This window comes from Argopecten irradians, chromosome 16 (genome assembly GCF_041381155.1).
Source record: "Argopecten irradians isolate NY chromosome 16, Ai_NY, whole genome shotgun sequence".
NCBI classification, from domain to species: Eukaryota; Metazoa; Mollusca; class Bivalvia; order Pectinida; family Pectinidae; genus Argopecten; species Argopecten irradians.
The window spans coordinates 548,626-575,821 of record NC_091149.1 but is presented as its reverse complement, the minus strand read 5'-3'; the positions used below and the strand labels follow the sequence as shown (position 1 = coordinate 575,821).

Below are 27,196 nucleotides of genomic sequence, written 5' to 3'. Positions count from 1 at the left end.
TGTATATATATATATAATTAACACAAAAAATAATATAAAATAATTTACTTCGCCTTTGGTGCATGCGCAATGAGTACTTCATTCCATATAGGATATAGTGGCACAGAATTTTTTCGGGATGCAATTAATTATTTTTTATATTTTTTAACGTGAAGTAAACTTAGAAGCTCAAACTTTTCAATGGTGGTAATGGTCTAAAGAAAGTAACTTTTGCAACTGAAGAAAAATACTAAATCGTCTGCTCTTGTTTTTATTAGTGAAAAAATACCATTTGTCAGTGGTGGAGCATCTTTAAAATGAGAATGTAGAACCAGATTGATGATTTTATAGCATTGAAAAAATTATTACAAGCTTAATGTTAATACTACACAATCTTCAGAACAATTTAATTAAAATGATTTCACAACGGTGGCGTTTCCCCAAAATTTCTCCTAATTACCACATGTATGTTGACTTTCACTGAAATGGATTATGCATGGATTCCTCATTTTGTTTGGTAATATAATCTCGTTGAGGCCGTCAATAATTGTCATTTTCTTTTTTGTTATTATTACATTATATACCAACAAAAATAGCTTGTTACCCAACATAAAATAAAATGTATAAAAACGGTTTTACAGGGGGTTGACCTGTTGCCTTACTGATCTGTTTAGAACCAGAAAATAAATATAATATGAGGCCCAAAAAATAATACAATGTACATATCTTAATTTCAATAAACATTAAAAAACAGCAGGGAGAAAAATGTCACAAAAATAATTTGTTCGTTTTAGGTGAAATGACTCTTTCTACAGAGATTTCTTAAACTTTATTCCAATGGATAATGATGATTTCGTAAATATGCAGAAATATATGTTGATATAGTCTCCTTTTTCTCTCTAAATATATATATATAATTCGTTTAAAAACTATTAATTCACAAGATTTTTATTTTCTATCGTTGCATTAAAATATCAATATTACAACGTTCGGCAAGCACAACAGGTTACCGGTAATCTTTATAAACACAAGTCAATTTGACAGAAAAAGGAATATTCAGTGATCATTTGACAAATGTACGGCATTAAACTACCCAATATCACACCTTTCGCGAAAGAAAATATCGGTAAATTGGAATTTCATTCACATGAAAAGTTTCGTGCATCCTTGATGGCTTTTAGATACCAAACTTGTCCACTTTTAGCAACATTATTTAACGCAAATGGGCTTATTATCTGTTGAGATTCTGCGATATCACCGAAAACAGAAATTCGCCGCGGATAGCTCGTAATCGCGCAAACGTTTTCTGTCTCTATTTTAGGATTAATATTGATTATAAATATGTCGAAGAATACTTACGGATGTAATGTGCATGTCGGTGCATTTTGTGTAAATAAACTTGAAATATGAAGTTGTGTGATCTTGCAGACGGACCTGTCACTTGTGATCAAGGACAAGAACGTGCGCGTAACCCTATGACCTCGGAGGTCCGAAAATCTCGTGCATTCTTAACGGTAAACGGACCACAAGTTTATTTGTAATCCGCTGTTATTATGTTTGTTTACTAAAAAACCTAAGTGAAATTAAATTATAAGTTAAGGTTGTTTTTTCCTCTTTTGAGAATAAGTCCTTATAAATGAACGTTTCAAGGTCCCCTAAATTAGATATTACTTGTGTCGTCTACGAATGGATTTTTTTTGCTTCGGTATATTGCAGTAAAAATAGCGGCTGACATTTTAATTAAACAATTGGTATGTTTTACGACGTCTAGAAGTATTTTTTTATATACATATTTATAAAATATATTTTGACTGAACATATTAATTTATACGTGATTGAGAAAAGTGAAATGAATACCTTTTGTTGTAAAATACATTTGTATATTCGATTAAATGACCGTAACGTCCCGTATATAAATTAGAAGGGAAAATTAACATGTTTGGCGTTATGTCAGTAAAAAAATAGCGACCAATATTTCAAGCACAAAATTGATATGATTATCAAGATTTATAAGTATTTTTAAGCCCATTTATGATTTTAAGTACGCGAGGGAAAATGTAAACAAAATTAAGTATTCTTTCCACGAAAATGTTAATAAAAATATATTTCAACCATTGATAATTACGTGGTTATAGTTAAAGTAATTAATTACAACTATATTATATTCAGATTTAGATTTACATCCAACCCCCTGTGTCAAAGGTAATTATCATGACATGTCATTTAGATATATTTAGAGTTTGGGTTATATGAAATGCTTTAATTTCTCTGTAATTATTTCTTCTTTTCTTTTTAGTAATATTTAATGAAACTCATTTAACATAATCTCAATTAAATTATTAAAATCATACTTTCAAACGTACATATAATCAAAAGTCCAAAAGAGCTTTTAGTTTTTAAAATGTGAATTAAAATTAGTTGATAATTCTATACAGTACCTAAAGATAAAATCTTTTTGTTAAATACAAACAACACTTATCATTCCCTGAACAAATGAAATAAAATTGAATAAAATGAAATTCCCATAAGGCAGGGAATTAAATTCCAAACCTTCCATTATCACCATCATGTAGTATATTTGATACATATGTTTTACTAAATGTTTTACTAAATAGATAATATCCCAGGATTAGGAACAATTTTACGACCCCACCTCCATTATATTATCAAATATCAACAACAGAAACTTTCAAAGTACATCTCTAATGTTTCTACAAGCTTAACCAGTTATAAAATTCCATTTAATTTCTAGTTCTTTATTGAAATTATCAAACATTATGAATATACAAGATTTAAAGCGCAATTACACTTATTGATATATACCTAACAAGGAAATTATTTTCAAAAACGGTACATCCCCAGTATGCTACCTAAAAGTTTAGCAGCTTATATTTCAGCAGATTCTATTCATTTACACTGATAACATCCACATACATCTCATTATAATACATAAGATATTGAGTAGTAGTGATATACATATGGTTTCCAACCAAATCATGAAAATTCAATGATATCAAATTTACTTAGGCAACAGGTGTGATAGAAGTATAAAAAATCATACATTTTTTATGTTACTTACCTAAATAACCAAGCTCTTGAGAAACTTCCTGATGAACATTAGAATCTGCATCTTGTCTGTCCAAACAGCATCTCCAAAATGATACGAAGACTGAAGTGTAGATTTCACACCTGGCCAATCACAACTTACCTGTGTGATTTACCTGTGATTTACCTGTAACTACCCTGGAGACTGGACGTCTGGGCCAGTGGCCAGAACAATAGCCACCTGTACCTCACCTAGTGGTGTCTAACTGACATTGATTTACCTGTACCAAGTAACACTAATTAACTTTTGTTATTTCAAATTGAAATTAACAGGTGACTTCTACAATTACCTCAAGTTATTTCAATTTCAATGCGTATGGTTTCAGAGATCCACCATCCAAACCTGACTTCCCTAAATCAGGTAATAGACTGAATCTGGTCAATGAAAATATCTGTTTCATCCTTCTTTGAAGGGGATTCATTTCTGATTGATCACATTTTAAACTAAATTATTTAAAACATTTTTTGGAGGGATTCTTTTGATACTTTCAAAAAAGTTTTTTAATTCTGAAAATTTATGTTTTAAGTTTTTAAGATTATGGAGATTATATATTAAAACACACTTTTTCAGAATGTAAAATGATTTTTTTATATACTTTTTGTAATTTCATTTAAAATGTAATTTGATTTTAAACTCTAGATACACTCATACATAAATTTATAAACACTTTTTTATTAAATTCAATCACACAAATACTGAAACACATGTGCACAGAAAGACTATGTACAAGAAAAAAAATTGTCCATACTGTTTATGTGTGCAATTTGGAATACAGCATTGCCTTCGTACTGAATGAAAAAGGCAATCACATCCAGATTCCATATATTTCAACCAATGAAAGGGTACATCAGTTGCAAAATTATACAAACTCTTTATCTGCTAGATAAACGTAAGCAGCCTATAGTTAACTTGATGATAGTGAGCTGTTGGAGCAAAATAAAGTGAAATAACTCAGGAAAAGAACACATAATTGAAGCAAAGTATATATTTGTTTCAAAATCTAATGATTTTTTTTTCGAAGTCAATGATAAATCCTTCAAACTGTAGTACATTTTCTCTCCAATTAACTTCATTTGATCTAAGCATGTGATACTTCTTCTCATCCATTTTAATTTTATCATTTATATCACCAAACATCTGAAGATACATTTTTTCACCATCAAAGTATTATTCAAATTCAATCTTTGTTTTCTGTCTGTCAATCAAGTCACAGATGTAGGAAATAGTAATACAGATTTGTGTCGACAATATTTCATTCCATTTTTCTTTCTCATATTTCGATCATACAGGCTTTTGTCATTGACAGAACTCCATCAAGGTCAACTAATTTTTACACCCGGCTGTACTATGAATGAATGAATGAAAACATATCTGTTTCAATATTTCAAATCCATTAATGATAATGGATGACCTTGTAACCCAGGTTGTTGTTACTGTTGCTTTGTACATACATAATAATACATTTTATTAAAACATCACACATTTTTACTCTTTTTACACAACATATATATGATATGTCAAACCAGCCATTTGTGTACATGAATCGGTATCTACTTAAACACCAGTGATGAATACACAAAATTTATGTTACTTGGTAACCTCGTTATTGTTACCCGTTACTATATTTCAAGCATAAACATATTGTAGCTTAATGTTAAATATCTGCTTCAAACTAATCTGTTTCTGACAGATCGAGGCAATAATATGATGAAACTTGCAGCATAACATGTATTTACTGAAACCTATTATATAAATTCTGAACATACTTTTAAAGTATAAAACTTGAAGTATGGATTCGTTAACTTTTATCGAGTTCGATAAAATCAAATCAATTTTACATAGGAGAATTTATGTGACTTGAAATTCTTTTTGAGAGTAAAGCTCAGATCATCTGCGCTTTTGACATACCTGTTGTATGGCTGTTATAAGGGCAAGGTCATCTTGAGGTTTCCAACGACCCAAATCTTTTGTGGAAGCTGGAGTGGGCGGCTAATGAAAATGGAGTTATTAGCATCCAGATATATAAAACTTCAAATAACAGTAAGTTTGAAATTTTACATTTACACATGCTATTTAAAAATAATATGAATTCATACATACACAGCAAACAGATTCAAAATTCCATTTTTAATTTATTTTAAAAACCTAAATTGAAATTTGCAAATTTACAAGAAAAATACAACATATTCTTGTTATTGATATTAGACATAAAGTATCAAAGTTTACAATCTTTTTCTTACCTTTTGACGTTTTGCTCGTTTGGATGATGATGATGAAGAAGAATGAGACTTTGATGACTGAAAAATAAAACCCAAACAAATCAAATTGTTTGAATTTTTTGATGTCGTCCATATATTATTTCAAGATTTGTAATGTTAATCATACAGAAATCTGTTTTCGATTTTTAAACAACTGACTGAAACCTGTGTAGGTAGAGGACAACTCCTTTAATATTTTGTTAATCCCAAATGAAATTTTCACTGTATATGTTTATATGTATATAAACAGAACCTGAATCATCTGATAGGTCTACATAATACCATGGTGAGAAATTTGACTATATAAAATACTTGTTTGTCGTTTTATGTGAAAGGAGAATATCATCAGATACCGTATTCGATCCAATAAACACCTATGTCCCTATTAGCGCCCCTCCCCCTTTTGATTCCTCTATTTCAATTGCCCGGGTGTAAATAAAGACTTAAACTATTAAAACTGGTTTTGCACTTTGTTTTTGCAAAAATTTCGTCTTTAATAATAGTAAGCATCTTTTCATTTTTTCAATTTTCTAAATATCCTTGCAGCTTATTGGGTTGAATACTGTAAGCATTTTTTAAAGCAAAGGTAGACAACTCCTCCAATAATTTTACAACAAAGGAAGATGAATCTGGCAATAATTTTTTAAAAAGGTAGATAACTCCTCCAACAACTTCATTAAAAAAGTAGATAACTCATCAAACTAGAGAATATAATTTTCTAAGAATCTTTCCTGGGTTACTATGACTTACAATTTTAACTTTCTTTTTCTCTGGATGTGGTGTTACTATAACCTTTTTCTTCTCTGGTGGTGGTGCCACTGGTATTTCCTTTTCGACAGGCTCTGGTTTCTCTTTCTCCACATACGGTGGTGGTGGAGGAGGCGGGAGCTTCATGCGACCTCGCTCTGTTTTTATAAGACTGCTCTCAACCACTTCGTCATCAAACTTCTTCCGTTTGATGGACCTAGATGAACTTCTTCGCTGCTGAACCTCCATCTGAGTGACGCGAGAGGCAACTGACCTGCTTGGTCTGGGCGTTACCATGGTTCCAGGACTGTTAAATGGTAAAAGTCCAATCCTAGGACTAGTACTAGGGGAGGCCAGTGGTTGCATACCAAGATCCTCTGGTAACCCATGTGTTTTCTCTTGGTCTAGTTCTGAAACAATTGTTCATTTCATTAAGTTCATTACTGAGGTACAGCTAGGCCTACAGACACATACTGAAATTATTCCTGTTATTTTTCTAGAGTATATGAGTGATATATCAGATACAGTATAGTGTGTGCTAGACAAGATTAATCACCAATGGCATTTTTTTTCATTATATGGTGAAACAATATGATACCTTACTACAGCTTGGTACAACCATTTAGTTTATAAAAATGTACAGTAAAAGTAAAGTAACACACAAACTTTTACTTGAGTCACAGAGAATATTGGCAAGTCAGTCTATAGAGAGTTCATGATCATTCATGGCCATGTCAAATAATTGTAGAAAATCAGTACAGCTAAACAAGAGATATAACTTTACATCGTAGTAATATACATACAAGCCATATTAATTTGTTCCTTTAAAAAAAAATATACCCATTTATGTTATTAATGTAGAATGAATATACATGATTCAGAATATCTCTCAGGCCCAATTTTCAGTACTTTTTTTGTATATATGTATATCTCTAATTATTTTATGCTTATATATAAGCATTTATATATTAATTTTGTCCAAAACAAACATAATGACCATTCTTAATATCTAACGTACCGCTCACAAGATATCAAGCTGACAATTTGTAGAATTGTTGTATACATGTACTTTTCCTTTGAAAAGACCTTCATATAAACTGTGTGAAAAAATAGTGTCTAGCTGTGAATAAGATATTTTATTAAGTTCAGTTTTGTTGTCTCGTAGATCAGCGATATAAAACAAGTATGACAAAATGCATGCAAACGTTTTAATAGTGGTTTGCATAATCATTACTTTACTCCATTAGCAGTAATAGGCACCAATTCACTAGCTCTAAAGAGGACACCATTTTCTGTCTCAATCCTATTAAAATTAGACTTGTAATTCCGCTCCACTATTATGTAACCCTGGTGAATACAAGCTGCAATATACTGCTCGGCTAGAGAGAACTTCTCTATTTAGCTCGATTGGTTGAGTGTCAGACTAGTAACCCAGAGGTCCTGAGTTCGAATCCTGGCAGAGGCACTGATTATGTGCTCTGTTACAATAATACTCTATGTTACGCTCCAATACAAGATCTAACAATGCCCCATTCTGGTCACCTAATTATGACCCAGCTGTGACCTAGAATCAGAACATCTCTTATACTTTATGTATAGCTAATAGCCATTTATCGGAGAGAATCAACCACGCCGAAAATTTTGTAGGCGACACGCTAATTGGCTAACTGTAGGGTTCATGCTGAGGTGACCCAGAATGGGACATTGTTAGATCTTTATTGGAGCGTAATGAAGAGAATCGTAGTGGAGCAGAACTACAAGTCTAATTTTAATTATATTGTATCTGTCTAGAAGTCTTCTGAGCTACAATATTGCAGCTACATTTATACAGCATGTCTTATCACTCTATGATCTCCCATTAATCAGTGTAGCGGGATTGGACTGGGTCGATCATCGGTGACCAGGTAGCACAGTGAGTAGAGCACTCGGCTAGTGTTCTGAAGGTCCCGGGTTTGAATCCCGGTCTGGTCGCTACATTTTCTCCTCTCTTGTTACAGCTACTAAAATTTGCGCCAAACAAACAAACCCATCGTAGTGGTATTTAGAAGGGTCTTCTATGTCTTCGAGGGCGAAGACTTCGAGAAAGGAGGGAGGAGTGTAGCGGGATTGGATTGGGCTGATCATCGGTGACCAGGTAGCTCAGTCGGTAGAGCACTTGGCTAGTGTTCTGAGGGTCCCGGGTTTGAATCCTGGTCTGGCCGCTACAATGTTGATAAGTTAGATTTAATATTCCATAATCTTCTCTATAAATACAATGTAAAGGCACAGAGTATATAATTAATAACTGCACATTTTGTATGTGATGCCAGCCAGGTTCAACTTCAAACCCGAGACACAAACTCGCTGGTCTGCCACTCTATAGATTGAGCTAAAGAGAAGTTTCATGTAGCGCAAAACTAGAAAGAAATTGTATCACTATATATACAGTACCGGTATTTTCAATTATTTTTCTTTATTATGTACTGCATTTACAGTGATTTTTCTCCTTATATAACTGGGGTCGACCCATCCCGAATGCCAAACCCCCCTATTTTTTTCTCAATTACAATGAAATATTCCCAAATCAAATCTCTGAAAAACAAACAGAACCCGAAAAGCTCTCCCCTTGTTGTTTAACCTAAAACAAACTACTCTGAACTGTTGTGATAGTCGTCACCTTTTGATGAAATGAAAGTTTACTGTTAAACAATATGATTATCAAATCACATTTAATACCATGTTCAGTAATGGGTAGGTTTTTCCCAAAACTGAGCTTTTTGCGATTAAAAATTTCCCACTTTTCCACAAAAAATTCCCTGAAAAAATAACTGGTTTATAACAGACTAAACCGTAGAAGAGTTCATGTCATGAAAGCTACATGTCTCCATTATAAGGACATTTTTCACATTGTCAGACCTAGAAATATGATAAAGCGTCAGAAAATAACCTTTTTGGTTAACATTTGCACATTGAAACTGTAATTATTGAAGTCGTAATTTTACCTTCCGTCTCCATTTTTTCTTCTCGAATATACTATACGAGCAAAACCAGATATAATATTGAACAACTGGCTGAATATTAGAACACACACTATCAAATTGAGTGAAGAATAGTCATTTAAAATTGGAATTAAATGCTAAAGGCTTCACCGGAAGTTGGAAGAATCCATCTTTGTTTTCTAAAAGAGGGAACTTATTGAAAAACACATTCATAAGATCATTTTTCTACTTACTCAAAATATAACAACTATACATACTTTTCGGGGTTTGGAAATGCAAAGGATAAAAAAGGAACTAATATTGACTATTGATACTAATTAACCGGAAGTGGAACTTTCATTCTACAACAACAATGGCGTCGCTAGCAGCATGGAGCCTCTTTGCTCTAAATATATTGGTACTTTTCCTTCAAATTATGGCAGGGTAAGTATCTAGAGGTATATCAAACACAGCACATGTGTTAATGAGAAGTTTTAGATAGACATTGACCTGTAATTAAATCGACGATTCTCAGAATCCAAACAATTTATCGTCCCTGTTGAGCCGGCTCTGTAGCAGACGTATTTTTGTAGGCGTGGAGAGCTCTCATTGGCTGAAAATGGAAAAATAGGAAACTTGAAAGTTATTGATTTGGTGAATATGCACATATACAGAAATCATATGTGTGTTACCATCTTCATTATTTGAGTTTTGGTCTTCACTATATATACATAAAATAAGGAGTTAACTATTGCAGGTGCTTGAAGTTCTAACTAGTCTATAAAATGGAATAGCTAGTACACTCTATCTGTGTGTATACTCTATGACTACAAAAATAAATTAAACTATAAGATGATGTATAACATGTATTTTATAGTCAGATGCTTCTTCAAACACATTCCAAAATATTGTTACTCAATTGGTTGATGTAGAACTAGTACTTAGTTTACAAATTAAGTGTTACCTCATCTTGAATCTGACAAGTTCATTATTCATTAATCAGTTACTAAATATAAAAATATACTTTAAAGCTGGAACTTCATTATACATGAATATCAAGTTTTTCTGCAGTGCCCAGAGGAGAAATTATACCACTTTCTGTAATTCTGAGAGAGAAACAATAATTCATTTATTGTGAGAATGTCAGAAGTACCAAATCTATTGCAAAACTTCAAAACTCTTTTAGATGCTCTTTATATTCCTTTTTCAATTAACAAACAATCTTTTCTTCTTGGGGCCTTACAACCAACAACATTAATGCACCAGTTGATAATGCCATACGTTTATTAAACAATACATTTACAGAACAAGATGTTTTCATAAAACCTTGAATATAAACACATTGGCAAAAAATGTAATAGATTATTATAATATTTAAAGTTGACACATATCAAATGGTCAAAATGATTTTTTGATAGTAAAATTTATAAAAAGTTGGAGTAAGTGTAAACATTTTATATAATTTGATATATGAACTCTTTTGAATTATGAAAAAAATAAGAACCAACGATAATTTATTTAAATCCTGACAACTCATTACTTATACATATATTCCACATCAGGGTGTGTGTGTGTGTGTGTGTACATGAAGGTGTGTAAAAGTATAAGTGTGAATGTCATGTAAAATTGATACAAATGAAATACTTTTGTTTTTGTATTTATGATGTGTAATTGTTTTTGTCTGTATTGTCTGTAAAAATGAAAATGATTTCAAAAATAAAAAAAAAATATTAAAAAAAAATATACCACTCAGCCCCTTTATACAGACTGATCTGGATATATATATAAATGAATTAAATCCAGGGACCCTATGAATTTGTTCATAATAAGCAGGTTTCAATGTAACGTGGTAGGCATTTTTGTAGTACATCTAGAGTTACTTACTTTGATAGAAGCAGATCCGACCTTCAACAACAAGAAAATCAAAATAAGAATTTAATTTAATAAACAAATTATGTAATCATTTGTTTTCAGAGTAAGAAAAACATTTTGAAATGTACTTGCCCTTTGGGCATCCGCAATTGTTATTGACTTGTTGAATTTGCCATTGATCGAGTTAAGAGGCATACAATAGTGCAATGTATCCCTATGATTTAGTATACATTCATTATCTTTTTGTAATGGTTGTCCTCCGCCGTCAAATACAAATAAAGTATGACAAAGAATATTTACAATATATAAAACTAACAGTAAGAGAAATAAATATTTAATGATCAAAGCAGTTATCCTTACTCTAATCAGTATATTGACTACGTAACAGGAAATTTATACACTTTAGCTAAGACATGTTCTCACAGTATTCTCTTGTGTTCAGCAAAATACAAATAAACAAACAAGTCCTTCAGCCAAAATATACAACAACAATTTAAAACATAACCAAGAGAAACCTGTTCTTTCACAGTATCTTCAATTACCTTAGCCCTACTAGTATATTGCAGTTTGATGTTCATATTAATCTTACCGTATTTGACCTAATAAGCGCCCAAGGCGTTTAAAAATTGAAAAAATGAAAAGGTGCTAAATAAGACGAAATTATTCCAAACTTATACAGTTTTGATAGTTTTGGTCATATGCCCGGGCATTTGAAGTGTGGCCTCAAAATGGCGAGGGGTGTTTATAGGGATATGGCAGCTTATTGGGTAGAATACGGGAAGTTAATTTACTGACATCACATTGTTGGGAATCTTGGTGCATAAAGTTCAATGAAGAAAATAACCCTTTTTATTAATTTTTTTTCAGGAGAGATTTTTACCATATTTTAGGAGTTCGAAAATCAGCAACAAAAAATGAAATTAAAAAAGCTTACAGAAAATTGGCAAAAGAAATGCATCCAGACAAAAACCAAGGAGATCCAGAGGCAAATGAAAGATTCCAAGATTTAGGTGCTGCATATGAAGTAAGATGATTGTTAGAGTTTTACATATCGGTAAATTATGTTAAAAGGTATTGAATTCTAAAAATGATTACCGGTAACCGAAAAAGTCGTTATCAGTGACTTTTCTGTGGTACATTTGGGGTCAAATAAATGTTCCTTCCCATACATACAGAAATCTTACTGTATATATCTCAATTTCATGTGAATATTTTTCCAATACAAGAAAAAAACCTTTTATATATATATATATTCTAAACTGGATGTCACTGGAACCAGCATATTTGGGTGGTATATCCAGGTTTCCGGATAATATACAAGTTTTAGTTACTATAAATTAAGAAGGAAAATGCTATTCAATAATGCCGGATTACACAGTTTTGGCAAGGACTACTTTAGGCAAGCAATACTGTTGTATATAAACATTTTTCAATGAAGAATTTTTTTTTTATTTTATCAATTGAAAAAATACATCCCCTAAAATTATCTAATATGAAAATCACAACATGTAGTTATAAATATGTTTTACTGTAGTAAAGTAATAAAGTAATTCGTATCCTACAGACATATGTCTAAAGGGTTCCAGTGTTATATGGAAAATAACTGTTGATATTACTTCATTGACCCATATGTTTTACTATAGTATATAAACATATTTCAAGGAAGAAAACAACATATTTCAGTGTTTTTCCTGCCTATATATTTGGGGCCAAAATAAGGCCCCATTCCCAATTGAATTTCTTGTTATTTTTTCCCAAATCTATGTCTAAATTTCCCAAATTAGTGAGGTGACGCATATTTTGTGCGACGAAACTAAAAAATTCCAAGTCTGAACGTCGTATTTTACTATTTTAGTATCCATTCTTACACTTGATTCTTAGAGTAGCATAATTGTCTATTTTTACCTTTTCCAAAATTTCCATAAACACCGTTTCAATTTTTCATTTCCTACTTTTATCGCACAAAATTTCCCAATTTTCACCAGATGGCAATTTCCCAAAATACCCAGGAAAAACACTGTATTTCACCAATTTCAAAAGAGTGCATCTCCATAAATATATCTAAAACGCAATTTACTAATTTAGTAATTACGTTTTACTGTATTAATATTTTTTGTCTGAATTTACTCTGTATAAATGTCTAAGTGTAATACTGGAGAGACAATGATACTGGAAACTGTTTATCTGCTACAGGTGTTGTTGATACTGTTTATCTGCTACAGGTGTTGTCTGATACTGTTTATCTGCTACAGGTGTTGTCTGATACTGTTTATCTGCTACAGGTGTTGTCTGATACTGTTTATCTGCTACAGGTGTTGTCTGATACTGTTTATCTGCTACAGGTGTTGTCTGATACTGTTTATCTGCTACAGGTGTTGTCTGATACTGTTTATCTGCTACAGGTTGTCTGATACTGTTTATCTGCTACAGGTGTTGTCTGATACTGTTTATCTGCTACAGGTGTTGTCTGATACTGTTTATCTGCTACAGGTGTTGTCTGATACTGTTTATCTGCTACAGGTGTTGTCTGATACTGTTTATCTGCTACAGGTGTTGTCTGATACTGTTTATCTGCTACAGGTGTTGTCTGATACTGTTTATCTGCTACAGGTGTTGTCTGATACTGTTTATCTGCTACAGGTGTTGTCTGATACTGTTTATCTGCTACAGGTGTTGTCTGATACTGTTTATCTGCTACAGGTGTTGTCTGATACTGTTTATCTGCTACAGGTGTTGTCTGATTACTGTGTAATCTGCTACAGGTGTTGTCCTGATACTGTTTATCTGCTACAGGTGTTGTCTGATGCTGTTTATCTGCTACAGGTGTTGTCTGATGCTGTTTATCTGCTACAGGTGTTGTCTGATGCTGTTTATCTGCTACAGGTGTTGTCTGATGCTGTTTATCTGCTACAGGTGTTGTCTGATGCTGTTTATCTGCTACAGGTGTTGTCTGATGCTGTTTATCTGCTACAGGTGTTGTCTGATGCTGTTTATCTGCTACAGGTGTTGTCTGATGCTGTTTATCTGCTACAGGTGTTGTCTGATGCTGTTTATCTGCTACAGGTGTTGTCTGATACTGTTTATCTGCTACAGGTGTTGTCTGATACTGTTTATCTGCTACAGGTGTTGTCTGATACTGTTATCTGCTACAGGTGTTGTCTGATACTGTTTATCTGCTACAGGTGTTGTCTGATGACGAGAAGAGGAAGATTTATGATAAACATGGAGAAGAAGGCCTGAAGAAAGGAGACGTATCAGGAGACCCGTTTGAGAGGTTGGGCCATAAATTACTTAACATGATGGATAATTTGAAAAGCATATTACTAATTTGCTAAATAGGAACTTCAGTAGTCCTCTGTTATACCGCTACTTTTTGTCTAGTGTTGATTTTGGCAGTATACGTGGGTGGAGGTACAACATTGTTTTCAAAATGTTGGCATCAATCCCGAACACCATCATGTTTTAATTGTTGCTTTAAAATATATAATATCAGAATCTATGCATTTGTATCTAGGATCAAACAGAAGTGGCATGTGTCATATCGTATATTTTAAAGAAACAATTGAAACATATGTTATATCAATTCCTCTTTGTCATATGTAAATAATTGTTCACCTATTAATTAGTCTATTAATTACTGTTGATATTCACTGAACCTTCCAATAACAGTTTTCTTGCATTTTGACAGTTTTTTTGGAGGCTTCAGTCCATTTTTCGGAGGTTCAAGGTCACAAGACCGGGAAGTTCCACGAGGCGGTGACGTGATTATGGATCTGGAGGTGACATTGGAGGAATTATACACAGGAAACTTTGTAGAGGTTTGTGGTTGTAATTATATATTAATATATCTATATTTTATTCATTGAGAAGAAACATTTTGGAGCAAAAGTTTGTCAGAAAAAGACAAATGAATGAAAACATACTTTATTGAAACCAAACAAGTTATCCTCCAAAGTTGTTTAGTGTTTGCTTTTGGTAAAAAACTAGGCCCAATAATCATGAAACAATCTTCCATCAAAACATAAAGTTCATCTTTTTCAGATTTTTCCATTTTCATCTCTGTCTAAAACTAGCACAGCCTTGAATGACCCTGGCTGTTAATTGGGATGTTAACCCTTTAAGCGCTTGTCACCGCAAATGTCGTTCCGCTAGTATCGGTCTCGTAATGTTGGTCACCGCAAATGTCGTTCTGTTGACAACCTTTTTCACATGGCTCTTAGGTATTTCCCATCCACGTGTTTATAAATAAAAATGATTCTGATTGGTTGTTTAGGCCCCAAACTAGCATAACAGCGTGTGTGTACTGATACTCTCGGCGGGAGTACTACGATATGCTATGTTGAACAGGCCCCGACAGCAAACATAAACAATTCGTAAATTCCATCATGGCGGCCGCTTTTGACTCAGACTGGGACAGTGACGAAGACGATAATATTGAAAATATCTTCAATGAAAATAGTGACAGTTAAACTGAATTTAAAGGTTTTGGGCCCGAGTATATTGTTAGGAATGGAGCAGTAATTGCTCACATTGATATGGATGATTTCTCGCCTGAGAATGACGACGAAGACAACTCGGACAAAGCGGAGGGTTGGATGAAATTATCGGGGCCACTTTTTTGTGTCCCGTTTACAAGGGAATCAAAACTTATTATTAATATGGAAAATCAGGAACCTATAGATTTTTTTCACTTATTTCTAAATGACGATTTTTTAAATATTGTTGTCCAACAGATTTATATGCCGACCGCAAAATATCAAGGTCGTCAAGGAAATCACTCGCGTATCTTCGAGTGGAAACATGTGTCACTCGAGGAGATGAAAGTATTTTTTTGGTCTTGTTATAGCGATGGGATTGTCCATAAAACCGATACTTACTGGGCAACTGAGAACGTTATTTTTACTCCATTTTTCGGAGACAAAATGTCTAAAGATCGTTTCCAAAATATTCTCTCAAACTTACACCTGTGTGACAACGACACCTTCATACCTTTGTATATTATCGCCAGGTATTATTACCTGCTAATGACAAGGACTCTGATGAAATATCTACCTCCTGAATCAGTCCTTCAGAACAGGTAAACTCACAAGAAATGTGTGAAATAACAATCACAAAGTCAGAATTTACAACATACTTAGTTTTATTTCATAATTCAACGACAATGTTTACCTGTCAACTAGAGCTATGATTTACCAGTTCACAATATGAATCAATTAATCACCAAAACTAATTAATTCTATTTCCTTGCGGAAGAACAGGAATAAAGAATGATAGTTAGGTGATTTACATTATAAATACTCCTACTTTATGGAATTTTGAAGAAAATGTATTTATTTACCTGTAATTTTTACCTGTAAATCCTTACCTGACAAATTTTTAGAGACAAATTTACCATCTATGTAAACCTAAACATCTACTGAACAAAATTTGTAAATATGTCTATTATTGAAAATGGCATGGAAAAAATGTTATTGAACAATAAATAAAGGTATTCATAATTTCTGTATTTCTTCAAATTAATTCAACAGTGAGGCCCCTTGTATAGTAAGAGTATATAGCACTTAAAGGGTTAAACTAATCAAACCGAACCAAAGCCTATTTGATAGACTTTGTAGTGTGAATTAATGTGTATAGGTATATATATATATATTCAATACAGTGTATAAATCAGAGGTGATAAAGGAATTTTTATTGAATTTACTTGTAAGATTGTAACGTACTAGAATTAGATGTATTTACAAACAGATTTCTGTGAACAGGTGATCAGATACAAGCCTGTAGCCAAACCAGCCAAAGGTACGAGGAAATGTAACTGTCGTATGGAGATGGTTACTCAGCAGCTCGGCCCGGGACGATTCCAGATGACACAGCAACAAGTCTGTGATGACTGTCCTAACGTCAAGTATGTATCAGCTATTGTGATATTTCAAGTTTGTATCAGCTATGGTGATTTATCAAGTTTGTATCAGCTATTGTTGTATAGTCCTCCTTTTTCATCCTTGATTTTCCAAAGGTTACTATCACTGTCATTATATCCAACCCTAGAGTAAGTCATCAATACTGAAGGTTCTGTGTGTAAAAACAGATGAAACAGGTAGTTTGGTCCTTTGATCTACACCAGAAGAATCGATTAATGGATAGCTTTGAAGTTGTGTATGACTCTCTGTTAATCTTCAATTGAAGGTCTATGATTGGTTAGTTTTAAATTTCCCAGAAATGCTTTCAGTTTCACTATGACGTAGTCCAGAGATGGATATCACAAGTGATAGTAACCTCTGAATAAAGAGGATGTCTTTTTCATACTTGATGATTTCCTGTACCTTTTAAATTGGGACAAAGTTCGTTTTTCTTCCATGAAATATGTATGTCTAAAAAGATCAACATGACATTCAGAGAAGTTAATTAACATATCGCAAAATTTCTCTAGGGAAAGGGGCCTTCATTTGGCACAAAGTGCACCGAAAACGATCACTGGTTGCTGATTTTATGATTTAATACTAGAAGTAGTAAATTAGAAGATGGTTTTACTGCATGCATTATATTATTTTTTTGTGGGTTTGGAAAGATTTCGTGATTTTAAAGACACTGCACCATTGGGACATGTACTGGCTGTACAATGATTTCTGATAACAAACCATTTAATGCTGTAGTAATTATTATCGTGCAAACTCATTCTTGTTGACTAAATTTTGTGTTACAGGATGGTGCCAGAAGAGAAAGTGTTGGAGATAGAAATAGAACAAGGCATGAGAGATGAACAGGAATATCCTTTTGGTAGCGGAAGGTATTCTTTGCTCTTTTGATTTTTTTTTTATATGATGATACAATAATTTGATTAGCTCTTATTCCGTCTTTGCATGTAGTTGAATTATCTGCCCTTTTGTGTAGATATCGATTGTGATGTCATCAATTTGTGAGTGAAATATATGTGTTTTCTCTATAATATGTTTTTCTCTTAAAGTACAGAATCCAGGATAGTATTCTATGTAATCCATATTCTTTGTTTGTAATTTACTAAATTATGTGAAGCTTTTAAATGGGTCCATCTTAATGGGAACATTTGGCCGCTGTTTACTTTCCGATAAATGTTATTAAATATTATTTGAATTTACACAAATATTAAATTAAATATTGTACACTATTTCGAGCTGTAGTATCAAATTCATATGAATGCATGTTAGATTTTTGTATGAAAATAGGTGAAAATATAACAAATATAACATAGTAAGTAAGATGTCAATACTGGATTGTCTTTTTTTAGTTAGTCCTTTTGAACATCCAAGTTCACATGTTATCTCATGTTAATACTTGCACATTTCCAGTAAGTAGCCACAATATTGATGGGTGAACCAGGGAGAATTAAGGTTCAAAATATACGTCTGGCTAATGATGAGGTATTGTATCCAGCATGTTTTATCTGAGATAATTTCATGTATTGTGTCTGCACTATTTTTAATATGGAGCAAAAACAGTTTAATATCAGCTGATTGTATCAATGACATATGTCAGTATAATAGTAAACATATGTAGCAGTATGAAAGAAGGCAATACTATAATACTAATAGTTGATGGGTATTTACCCAGCGAGACTTTACTTGTGCTGAAGAAAATCAAACCTCATCATAGAGCACTGTCTATAGGTAATGGTAATTTAAACTTTATTTTAAATCCAGATATACGAAAGTTATATCGTTTTTGTAGCCAAAGTTAGAAGGAGTACAGAGCACGTGGTAGTCTTGTATATCTACTGAGGTTTGTATGTGTTAATTTGAAGTGACATAGCTAGCGATGTTGAATGAAAAAGGTGATGGACTTATTTTACCAACGTCACTATCAATCTCGCTGATGTTGCTGCTTGTACTAAGGAGAAGTTTTTGAGAAGACAATGGAGCATACCTCACCTTGTATGGGACATTTGGTAAGGATTATAAGGACTTCAATTTACGGTTTCTGTCACTAGACATTGATTTGAATTAGTTTTAATTAAAATGTATTTCGATAGTTACTTAAGTAAAAAATATGCGAGTCCAAATGGAGTGAAGAAATATAAGAAAAATAATAATAACAATAAAATTCTTTCTAGAGTTTTCGCTATGTCATGACAGCTCTTCAGGAATGTTTTTCAGGAAAAATTATCACAACATGACAAAAGTGCTTATTATTGTTATTTTTCTTAAATATTTTCACTCCATTGGAAATTTTTACTACCGATTTAAAAATAAAAATTAGTGTTTTACTACTGATAATTTTGTCTTTTGTATCTTTTGACTCAATCAGCAGTTTGTCTCTGTGCCAGTTATAACAAGTTTTAGAACACAACTCTATCAACTCAACTTGATGAAGTAGTTTTGATAAAGTAAAGAAGAATATCAGAATCTATGAATTTTTTTTAACCAGTTGAGGTTTAACAACAGTTATTAGCTCACCTGGCCCAAAGGGCCGGTGAGCTTATGTCATGGCGCGGCGTCCGTCGTCCGTCGTCCGTCCGTCGTCCGTCCGTGTCCGTCGTCCGTCCGTCCGTCCGTCCGTCCGTCTGTCCGTCAACATTTCCTTTAAATCGCTACTAGTCATAGAGTTCTGCATGGATTGTAACCAAATAAGGCCACAAACATCCTTAGGGGGGAGGGGACAATACAGAGTTTGTATAAATCTTGGCTCTGACCCACCTGGGGCAGGAGGGGCGGGGCCCAATAGGGTAAATAGAGGTAAATCCTATAAATCGCTACTAGTCATAGAGTTCTGCATTTAATGTAACCAAATTTGGCCTGAAGCATCCTTGGGGGAAGTGGGAACAGAGTTTGTATAAATCTTGGCTCTGACCCCCCTGGGGCAGGTAGGGCGGGGCCCAATAGGGGAAATAGAGGCAAATCCTTTAAATCGCTAATAGTCATAGAGTTCTGCATTTAATGTAACTAAATTTGACCTGAAGCATCCTTGTGGGAAGGGGAACAGAGTTTGTATAAATCTTGGCTCTGACCCCCCTGGGGCAGGAGGGGCAGGGGCCCAATAGGGGAAAGGTTGTATAGAGGCAAATCCTTTAAATCGCTAATAGTCATAGAGTTCTGCATTTAATGTAACTAAATTTGACCTGAAGCATCCTTGTGGGAAGGGGAACAGAGTTTGTATAAATCTTGGCTCTGACCCCCCTGGGGCAGGAGGGGCAGGGCCCAATAGGGGAAATAGAGGCAAATCCTTTAAATCGCTAATAGTCATAGAGTTCTGCATTTAATGTAACTAAATTTGGCCTGAAGCATCCTTGTGGGAAGGGGAACAGAGTTTGTATAAATTTTGGCTCTGACCCCCCTGGGGCAGGAGGGGCGGGGCCCAATAGGGGAAATAGAGGCAAATCCTTTAAATCGCTACTAGTCATAGAGTTCTGCATTTAATGTAACTAAATTTGGCCTGAAGCATCCTTGGGGGAAGGGGAACAGAGTTTGTATAAATCTTGGCTCTAATGTAACTAAATTTGACCTGAAGCATCCTTGTGGGAAGGGGAACAGAGTTTGTATAAATCTTGGCTCTGACCCCCCTGGGGCAGGAGGGGCAGGGCCCAATAGGGGAAATAGAGGCAAATCCTTTAAATCGCTAATAGTCATAGAGTTCTGCATTTAATGTAACTAAATTTGACCTGAAGCATCCTTGTGGGAAGGGGAACAGAGTTTGTATAAATCTTGGCTCTGACCCCCCTGGGGCAGGAGGGGCAGGGCCCAATAGGGGAAATAGAGGCAAATCCTTTAAATCGCTAATAGTCATAGAGTTCTGCATTTAATGTAACTAAATTTGGCCTGAAGCATCCTTGTGGGAAGGGGAACAGAGTTTGTATAAATCTTGGCTCTGACCCCCTGGGGCAGGAGGGGCAGGGCCCAATAGGGAAATAGAGGCAAATCCTTTAAATCGCTACTAGTCATAGAGTTCTGCATTTAATGTAACTAAATTTGGCCTGAAGCATCCTTGGGGGAAGGGGAACAGAGTTTGTATAAATCTTGGCTCTGACCCCTTAATCTTGGCTCTGACCCCCCCCCCCCCCCCCCTGCAATTTTGAGCAAAAAAATCATGATATTTTACAATTTTCCTGTATTTTTCAATTACCATGGTATTCACATGTATGAATAAGCTCAGACACTGGACAAATCTTTATCTAAATATAATATTGCAAAAGTTGTACGGATGAATTATAAATATACTTTTGTACAAATGGTTTGTACAGTTTAATGACTAAGCTATATTTAGATTGTGCCTTTCTTTCATAAATTGTCCAAATCTACTGTGTTCTGCCATCACTGTGATTTGCTACCTAGCATCTTGGTCTCTACTGTGTTTGAAACGGAAGTGCTATGTTAAGCTTTTAAGTGACCCAGATGTGCCTGTTATACAACATTTGCAAGGTGAGGAAAATGGACGCCATTTTGGTCTTCTGTTGAAATATCTATCGTAAATGATACTTCTTAACCTTTTTAAGTGTTCATTGATGTGGCATTTTATAGAATTGGGTATGAGCTTGATGTTTATCTGATTATAAAGCACTTTGCAGCCACAGTCATTTTACTATCGATGTGTAAAATGCAGTACAGCAGTAGCTTGCTACAGTCCAGTCAGTAGACCCTGCAGTGTTCGGTACTGTACAGACAATATGGAACGAAAATATTTTGCAATGACTGTTGTAAAGAATGTCTAAAATGATAGACATATCAATTGACCAATTAATTTGTTGTTGTGTTTTTTTTATATATATATTAACTTAAAATAGCAGTGGAATAAGACATATTTGACTGACACATGAAATACACCCTAAATGATTAGTAAATAGTCAACTCTTCATTTCATTAGTGTAAGATGTCATCAGAATAAAAAAGGGGATTCTCTTTCAAGAGAGGTGGTATGGTGATTCGAATTTCAAGGGCTACTTTTCTATACTATATGCTATCTAATGTAATTTAGCCCAAATTCAGGCAATACCAGCAAAAAGTACTGAGGTACAGCCTGATATTAAAACCCCCTGTTAACAGTGAGTATTTAATACCACATAGATATAATGAGAGCACACGTATGAAATATTATATTTAAATAAAAATTAAATTTACTGCATAGTGCATTTGCCGAAATATTTGGCAATATATTACTCAGCTTTTGGTTGGTGAGAAATTATTGACCGGAGACATTCTGACATAAAAGAAAAAAAACAATAGTAAACTGATATATATACGTAGCTTACAAATTAATATTTGGTGATTGTCGCATATCTATAGACCAAACAGAACTGTCAAAGCCGTATAATTATTAGTTAAATATAAGCTTTATACATACTTAGACATACTGTAGAAATAAATATTTATCTTCCAATTAAGACTAAGTCTGGTAAAAATAGCTACTGTCTGGCATTCCGGACCCCTGAGAATACGTCCTGTGCAATGGTCGTGATACTACTGTGGTTTTACACACTCACTCTCCCTTTTGCTTGCTTTCAGTTTCACACTGACCTTATACTTAACATATAACTTGTAAACAACCCCAAATAAAGACATGCACGGTACAGACTACATGTACATAACACCCCCTCATTAAAATTAGACAAGATACTTTTCTTCACATTATAACACCACACTGACAAGTACATGTAATGTATATTAATTCATTTACAACCAAAAAATAATTAATAATTGCACCTGTGACATGTTCATATCATGCTCATGAATCCCATTGTTTAACATATACACATTAAAGATTCAATGTTGCTGTCACTAGCTTGAATTAGCTAATAATGCTGATGTAAACAAAATAAACATAAAAAGTTACAGGAATTTCTTCTTTTGAATTTATGCCACTGTGGCACCCAGAGTCTCGTATATTAAAATGCTGATGTTAACAAAATAAACATAAAAATTGCAGGAATATCTTCTATTGAATTGGGGCTGCGATGGCCAAATAATTTAGGTGTGCAGATATTACCACAAGCCCTCCACTCTGGGTGGGAGTTAGAATCTCATATGGGCCAGTTGCGAGGTACTGACTCTGGTCGGTGGTTTTTCTCCTGCAGGTACTCAGGTTTTCCTCCACCAACAAGTCTGGCACATCCTTAAATGACCCTGACTGTTCATATGACTATTTCGTTTTTGCATATTACAGAGTTAGCTCCCTTGTGGGTAGTTATCGATTGTTATGTCATTATTTTTGTGAGCGCAATTCACGTCGTTTTCTCCGAAAATGTATGACATTACGCTTGCAAACACATGACGTCGCAATCAACACCTCCCCGCAAGTGCAGATAAACTCTGTAATATGCAAATTCGGAATAATCTAATTTATAATAAAACTAAAATCAAACTATTGAAATAATAGTAATCTGGATAGTCAGTATATAAACTTGCGCAATAGTCCTTGTTAGTTAACAATATAAGTTTTATTCATGTGTTTCCCTTTCAACATCTGAAAATTAATGCTATAACTGATATTTGAAAACTAATTAATTTTAGCAATAATTTGGGAATCGGTTAAGATTTCATCATTGATGATCGGAAAAAAATCGGTTAATCAAATGTTCAATTTTTAGCCCATCATCATCAGATGGTGGGCTATTCAAATCGCTTGTCGTCCGTCCGTCCCTCCGTCCTTCCGTCCGTTAACAATTCTTGTTAACGCTATTTCTCAGAAAGTACTGAAGGGATCTTTCTCAAATTTTACATGTAGGTTCCCCAGGCGTCTAGTTGTGCATATTGCATTTTGAGACCAAACGGTCAACAAGATGGCCGCCAGGCAGCCATCTTGGATTTTGATAGTTAAAGATTGTTATCGCTATTTCTCAGAAAGTACTGAAGGGATCTGTCTCAAATTTCATATGTAGGTTCCCCTAGGGCCCTAGTTGTGCATATTGCATTTTGGACCAATCGGTCAACAAGATGGCCGCCAGGCAGCCATCTTGGATTTTGATACTTAAAGTTTGTTATCGCTATTTCTCACAAAGTACTGAAGGGATCTTTCTCAAATTTCATATGTAGGTTCCCCTAGGGCTGTAGTTGTGCATAATGCGTTTTTGGGATCGATAGGTCAACAAAATGGCCGCCAGGCAGCCATCATGGATTTTGATAGTTAAAGATTGTTATCGCTATTTCTCAGAAAGTATTGAATGAATCTGTCTTAAATTTCATACATAGGTTCCCCTAGGGCCCTAGTTGTGCATATTTCGATTTGGAACCGATCGATCAACAAGATGGCCGCCAAGGAGCCATCTTGGATTTTGATAGTTGAAGTTTGTTACTGCTATTTCTCAGAAAGTACTGAAGCGATCTGTCTCAAATTTTATATGTAGTATGTTTGCAAAAGTTTGAAAAGCAGAGAAAAGATCCCTCTTTCCATTGTCAGACATAGATCATTCTTTGGTGGGCGCCAAGATCCCTCTGGGATCTCTTGTTGATAGAGAAAAATTACTTTGTTGGTGGTAAAGCAATTTTGAATGAAGTTTCAATTAAAATTTTGCTTGTATTTTGTAGATGCCTCGAAGAAAGAAGAAGTCTTTGGTGAAGAGAGAGATGTGGAGAGATCTCTCGAGAAGAGACTGACGGACCCAACTGAGGAAGTGGCCTCATTAAAAACACAGCCAATTGACATAGACTTGACTGAGGAAGTGGCCTCGTTAAAAACACAGCCAATTGACCTGACGAGTGACGTGACTGAGGAAGTGGCCTCGGTATAAAAACACAGCCGATTGACCTTGCTCGTAAGAGCGCCAATGAACTTGCCAATGAAGCTTATATGAACTTGCCAATGAATTTGCTTATGAACTTGCCAATGAATTTGCTTATGAACTTGCCAATGAACTTGCCAATGAACTTGCCAATGAAGCTCGCAAGAGCGCCAATGAACTTGCCAATCAAACTCAAAATCAATTGCCAAATGAAGTTTGCATGATGAGATTGCCAAATGAAGTTTGCCATGATGAGATTGCCAAATGAATTGCCAAAAGAACTGCCAATGAATTGCCAAATGAATTGTCAAAAGAAGTGCCAAATAAATGCAACATGAAGCTAAGATGACTTGCAACAGAGCATACAACAAAGTAAACAAAAACATGCTGAAATTGAAGATGTGAATGAAATGCCCCTCCACAAATTGCAAAACTTGAATGTGTCTCAAACTGATAGTTGTGAATCTAAATTAACTTCCAAGAATGCTTGCACTCTAAAAATTACAATGTTGTTTATGAATCTGGGAGAAAAAACTAGTCAATTCAGCAATGACCATCAAAAGAAGAAGCCACTGTATAACATAATGCTGATAACTGACAAATCAGACAGGAAAAAGATTCCAGTGAAAAAACCAGTAAGAAAACGTGTTAAAAAGCCTATTTACAATATCATGATTGCTACTGCGAAATTGAATAGGAAAGTGGTGCCATCAAAGAAACAAGAACACCTGAATGAATTGTATCGAAACCAGACAAGCACAAAATATACAGCGCACATCAAAATTAAGGTTTTCATGTGATTTTCATTCTTCGAATGGAAGAAGGGTTAAAACAAGAAACATAAAATAAAACCTAAAAAGTGCTAAGTATATTGCAAGTGATCCTCTTAAAAGACTGACAAAAAAGAGAAAAACAAGAAAAAACTCTGGAAACGAAAAAGCTGTAGATTGAAAAAACATAATTCAAAATTAACTAAAAAAGATACAACAAACAAAGGGAATGGTGGTCAAAATGATAAGAACTCTAAAGAGGAAGTTTTCCTGTTGAACTCAACAATGGTGAATCTGTAGGTACTATTGCATCAAATCGCAACAAAACACTTCAAAAAAAACAAACAAAAGAAAGTCCAGACATAACATTGATTATACAAATGTGAAAAAAACAAAAGAATGAAAATTCTGGAGATGTCATTATTACTAAAGACATGTCCATTCAGATACAGGAAGAGAATATCACAACTATCCAACCAAACGCATAGCATATTTGCAAGTTATTCCCAGTCCGATAATACATTTCCAAGTATATCAAGAGGTCGTCAATGTACTTGTAATTCACTAATGATGCTTCTTTATGCCAGACACAGTAAGTCATTTACTACTGATGTTCTTGATGAAGTCCTACACAAAGGAGACGAGCTCTATCACACTGTCATATCTGATCTTCAAGCAAGTGGAAACTTCAGATCTTTTCTGCTACAATTTGAGGAACTCCCGTCCGACATTCATACTCCATGTTATAAATGCCATATAGAAAAACGGAGCATGCTCGTTGGAATTGTCAATAACCACAACGATTTAAATTTGTTATCCCTGCATTCAGCTGTATGTTCAATGTTTGAACAAGACCAATATGGGATTGATAACAATAGGGTCAATTACATCAGCATTTTGGAAAACACATGATGGATACTTTCACTTTTTTGATTCGCACCCCATGGTAATGATCTTTTAGATGCACAAGGAGGGAAAGCTATTCTTTGCACTTTTCGAAACATCAGTGACCTTGTTGTATATATGAAAAAGTATTATGCAAGCTTGAATTTGTCTGCAGATGAACAGTTTGAAATACAGCCTGTGGTGATACATACTGATGCTCTGACGCAACAAAATGCAACACCTCTTTCACTCACATTAGTGGAGAAAAGAAAACATTCTAACAGGTTTGAACTTCTCAATAAATATTTTGAAGATCAAAAGTATTTCAATCAAGCAAAAAAGAGACCTCTGACTTAACTACAGGAAATGATCTCGATATTACAGATAAGAGCACTGTCCAAAACAAGACGGAAACAACAAATTCAAAGGTAAATAGAAGAAACTATTTTAAGAAATACAAGCAAAACAAAGATCAAATGAAAACTACAGAAATAGAGAAAGAAAAAGGCACACAAGCAAGCAGAAAGCAAGAACAAATGATATATCGAGCATCTGAAAGAATGAAAGAACAGAAAAGAAAACAGAAGCAAGAACAGATGATGATACAGAGCTTCTGAAAGAACAAAAAAGAAAGAAAAGAAAAACAGAGAGTGCAAGAACAGATGATGAATACAGAGCTTCTGAAAGAATGAAAAGAAAAGAAAATAAACAGAGAGTAAGAACAGATGATGAATACAGAGCTTCTGAAAGAATAAAAAGAAAAGAAAGAAAAGTAAACGGAGAGCAAGAACAGATGGTGAATACAGAACAAAAGAAAGGAAAAGTAAACAGAGAGCAAGAACAGATGATGAATACAGAACATCTGAAAGAACAAAAGAAAGGAAAAGTAAACAGAGGCAAGAACAGATGATGACTATCGAGCATATGAAAGACAAAAAGAAGTT

General features: G+C 34.1%; 2 protein-coding genes across 3 annotated transcripts; one reads left to right on the top strand and one right to left on the bottom strand.

The window, feature by feature from the left end:
* Nucleotides 1-4,917: 4,917 nt before the first annotated feature.
* Nucleotides 4,918-9,655, bottom strand: LOC138310802 (microspherule protein 1-like). 2 transcript variants are annotated; one of them, XM_069252126.1, is made up of 4 exons: nucleotides 9,558-9,655; nucleotides 6,094-6,500; nucleotides 5,326-5,382; nucleotides 4,918-5,074 (listed from the first exon to the last, which is right to left on the bottom strand). In XM_069252126.1, the coding sequence occupies exons 2-4, from the start codon at nucleotides 6,454-6,456 to the stop codon at nucleotides 4,973-4,975; spliced, it is 522 nt and encodes a 173-aa protein (XP_069108227.1). In that variant the 5' UTR covers nucleotides 6,457-6,500; nucleotides 9,558-9,655; the 3' UTR covers nucleotides 4,918-4,972. The 2 variants fall into 2 exon arrangements, with proteins under 2 accessions (XP_069108227.1, XP_069108226.1); XM_069252125.1 differs by lacking the exon at nucleotides 9,558-9,655 and adding an exon at nucleotides 9,072-9,239.
* On the top strand, nucleotides 9,335-27,162 carry LOC138310799 (dnaJ homolog subfamily B member 11-like). The gene is made up of 9 exons (XM_069252123.1): nucleotides 9,335-9,491; nucleotides 11,787-11,943; nucleotides 14,102-14,193; nucleotides 14,608-14,737; nucleotides 16,679-16,821; nucleotides 17,620-17,703; nucleotides 18,504-18,559; nucleotides 24,404-24,600; nucleotides 26,812-27,162. The coding sequence occupies exons 1-9, from the start codon at nucleotides 9,421-9,423 to the stop codon at nucleotides 27,160-27,162; spliced, it is 1,281 nt and encodes a 426-aa protein (XP_069108224.1). The 5' UTR covers nucleotides 9,335-9,420.
* The last annotated feature ends 34 nt before the right edge of the window (nucleotides 27,163-27,196 follow it).

Excerpts from the sequence above, each read along its gene's own strand:
- LOC138310802 (XM_069252125.1), bottom strand. Across the intron at positions 5,383-6,093 it reads AGAAAAAGAAAGTTAAAATT|TCATCAAAGTCTCATTCTTC; the intron begins GTAAGTCATAGT and ends TTTATTTTTCAG. Across the intron at positions 5,075-5,325 it reads AACGAGCAAAACGTCAAAAG|CCGCCCACTCCAGCTTCCAC; the intron begins GTAAGAAAAAGA and ends CATTTTCATTAG.
- LOC138310799 (XM_069252123.1), top strand. The coding sequence starts at position 9,421 with ATGGCGTCGCTAGCAGCATGGAGCCTCTTTGCTCTAAATATATTGGTA. Across the intron at positions 9,492-11,786 it reads TTCCTTCAAATTATGGCAGG|GAGAGATTTTTACCATATTT; the intron begins GTAAGTATCTAG and ends ATTTTTTTTCAG. Across the intron at positions 18,560-24,403 it reads TCATAGAGCACTGTCTATAG|ATGCCTCGAAGAAAGAAGAA; the intron begins GTAATGGTAATT and ends TGTATTTTGTAG.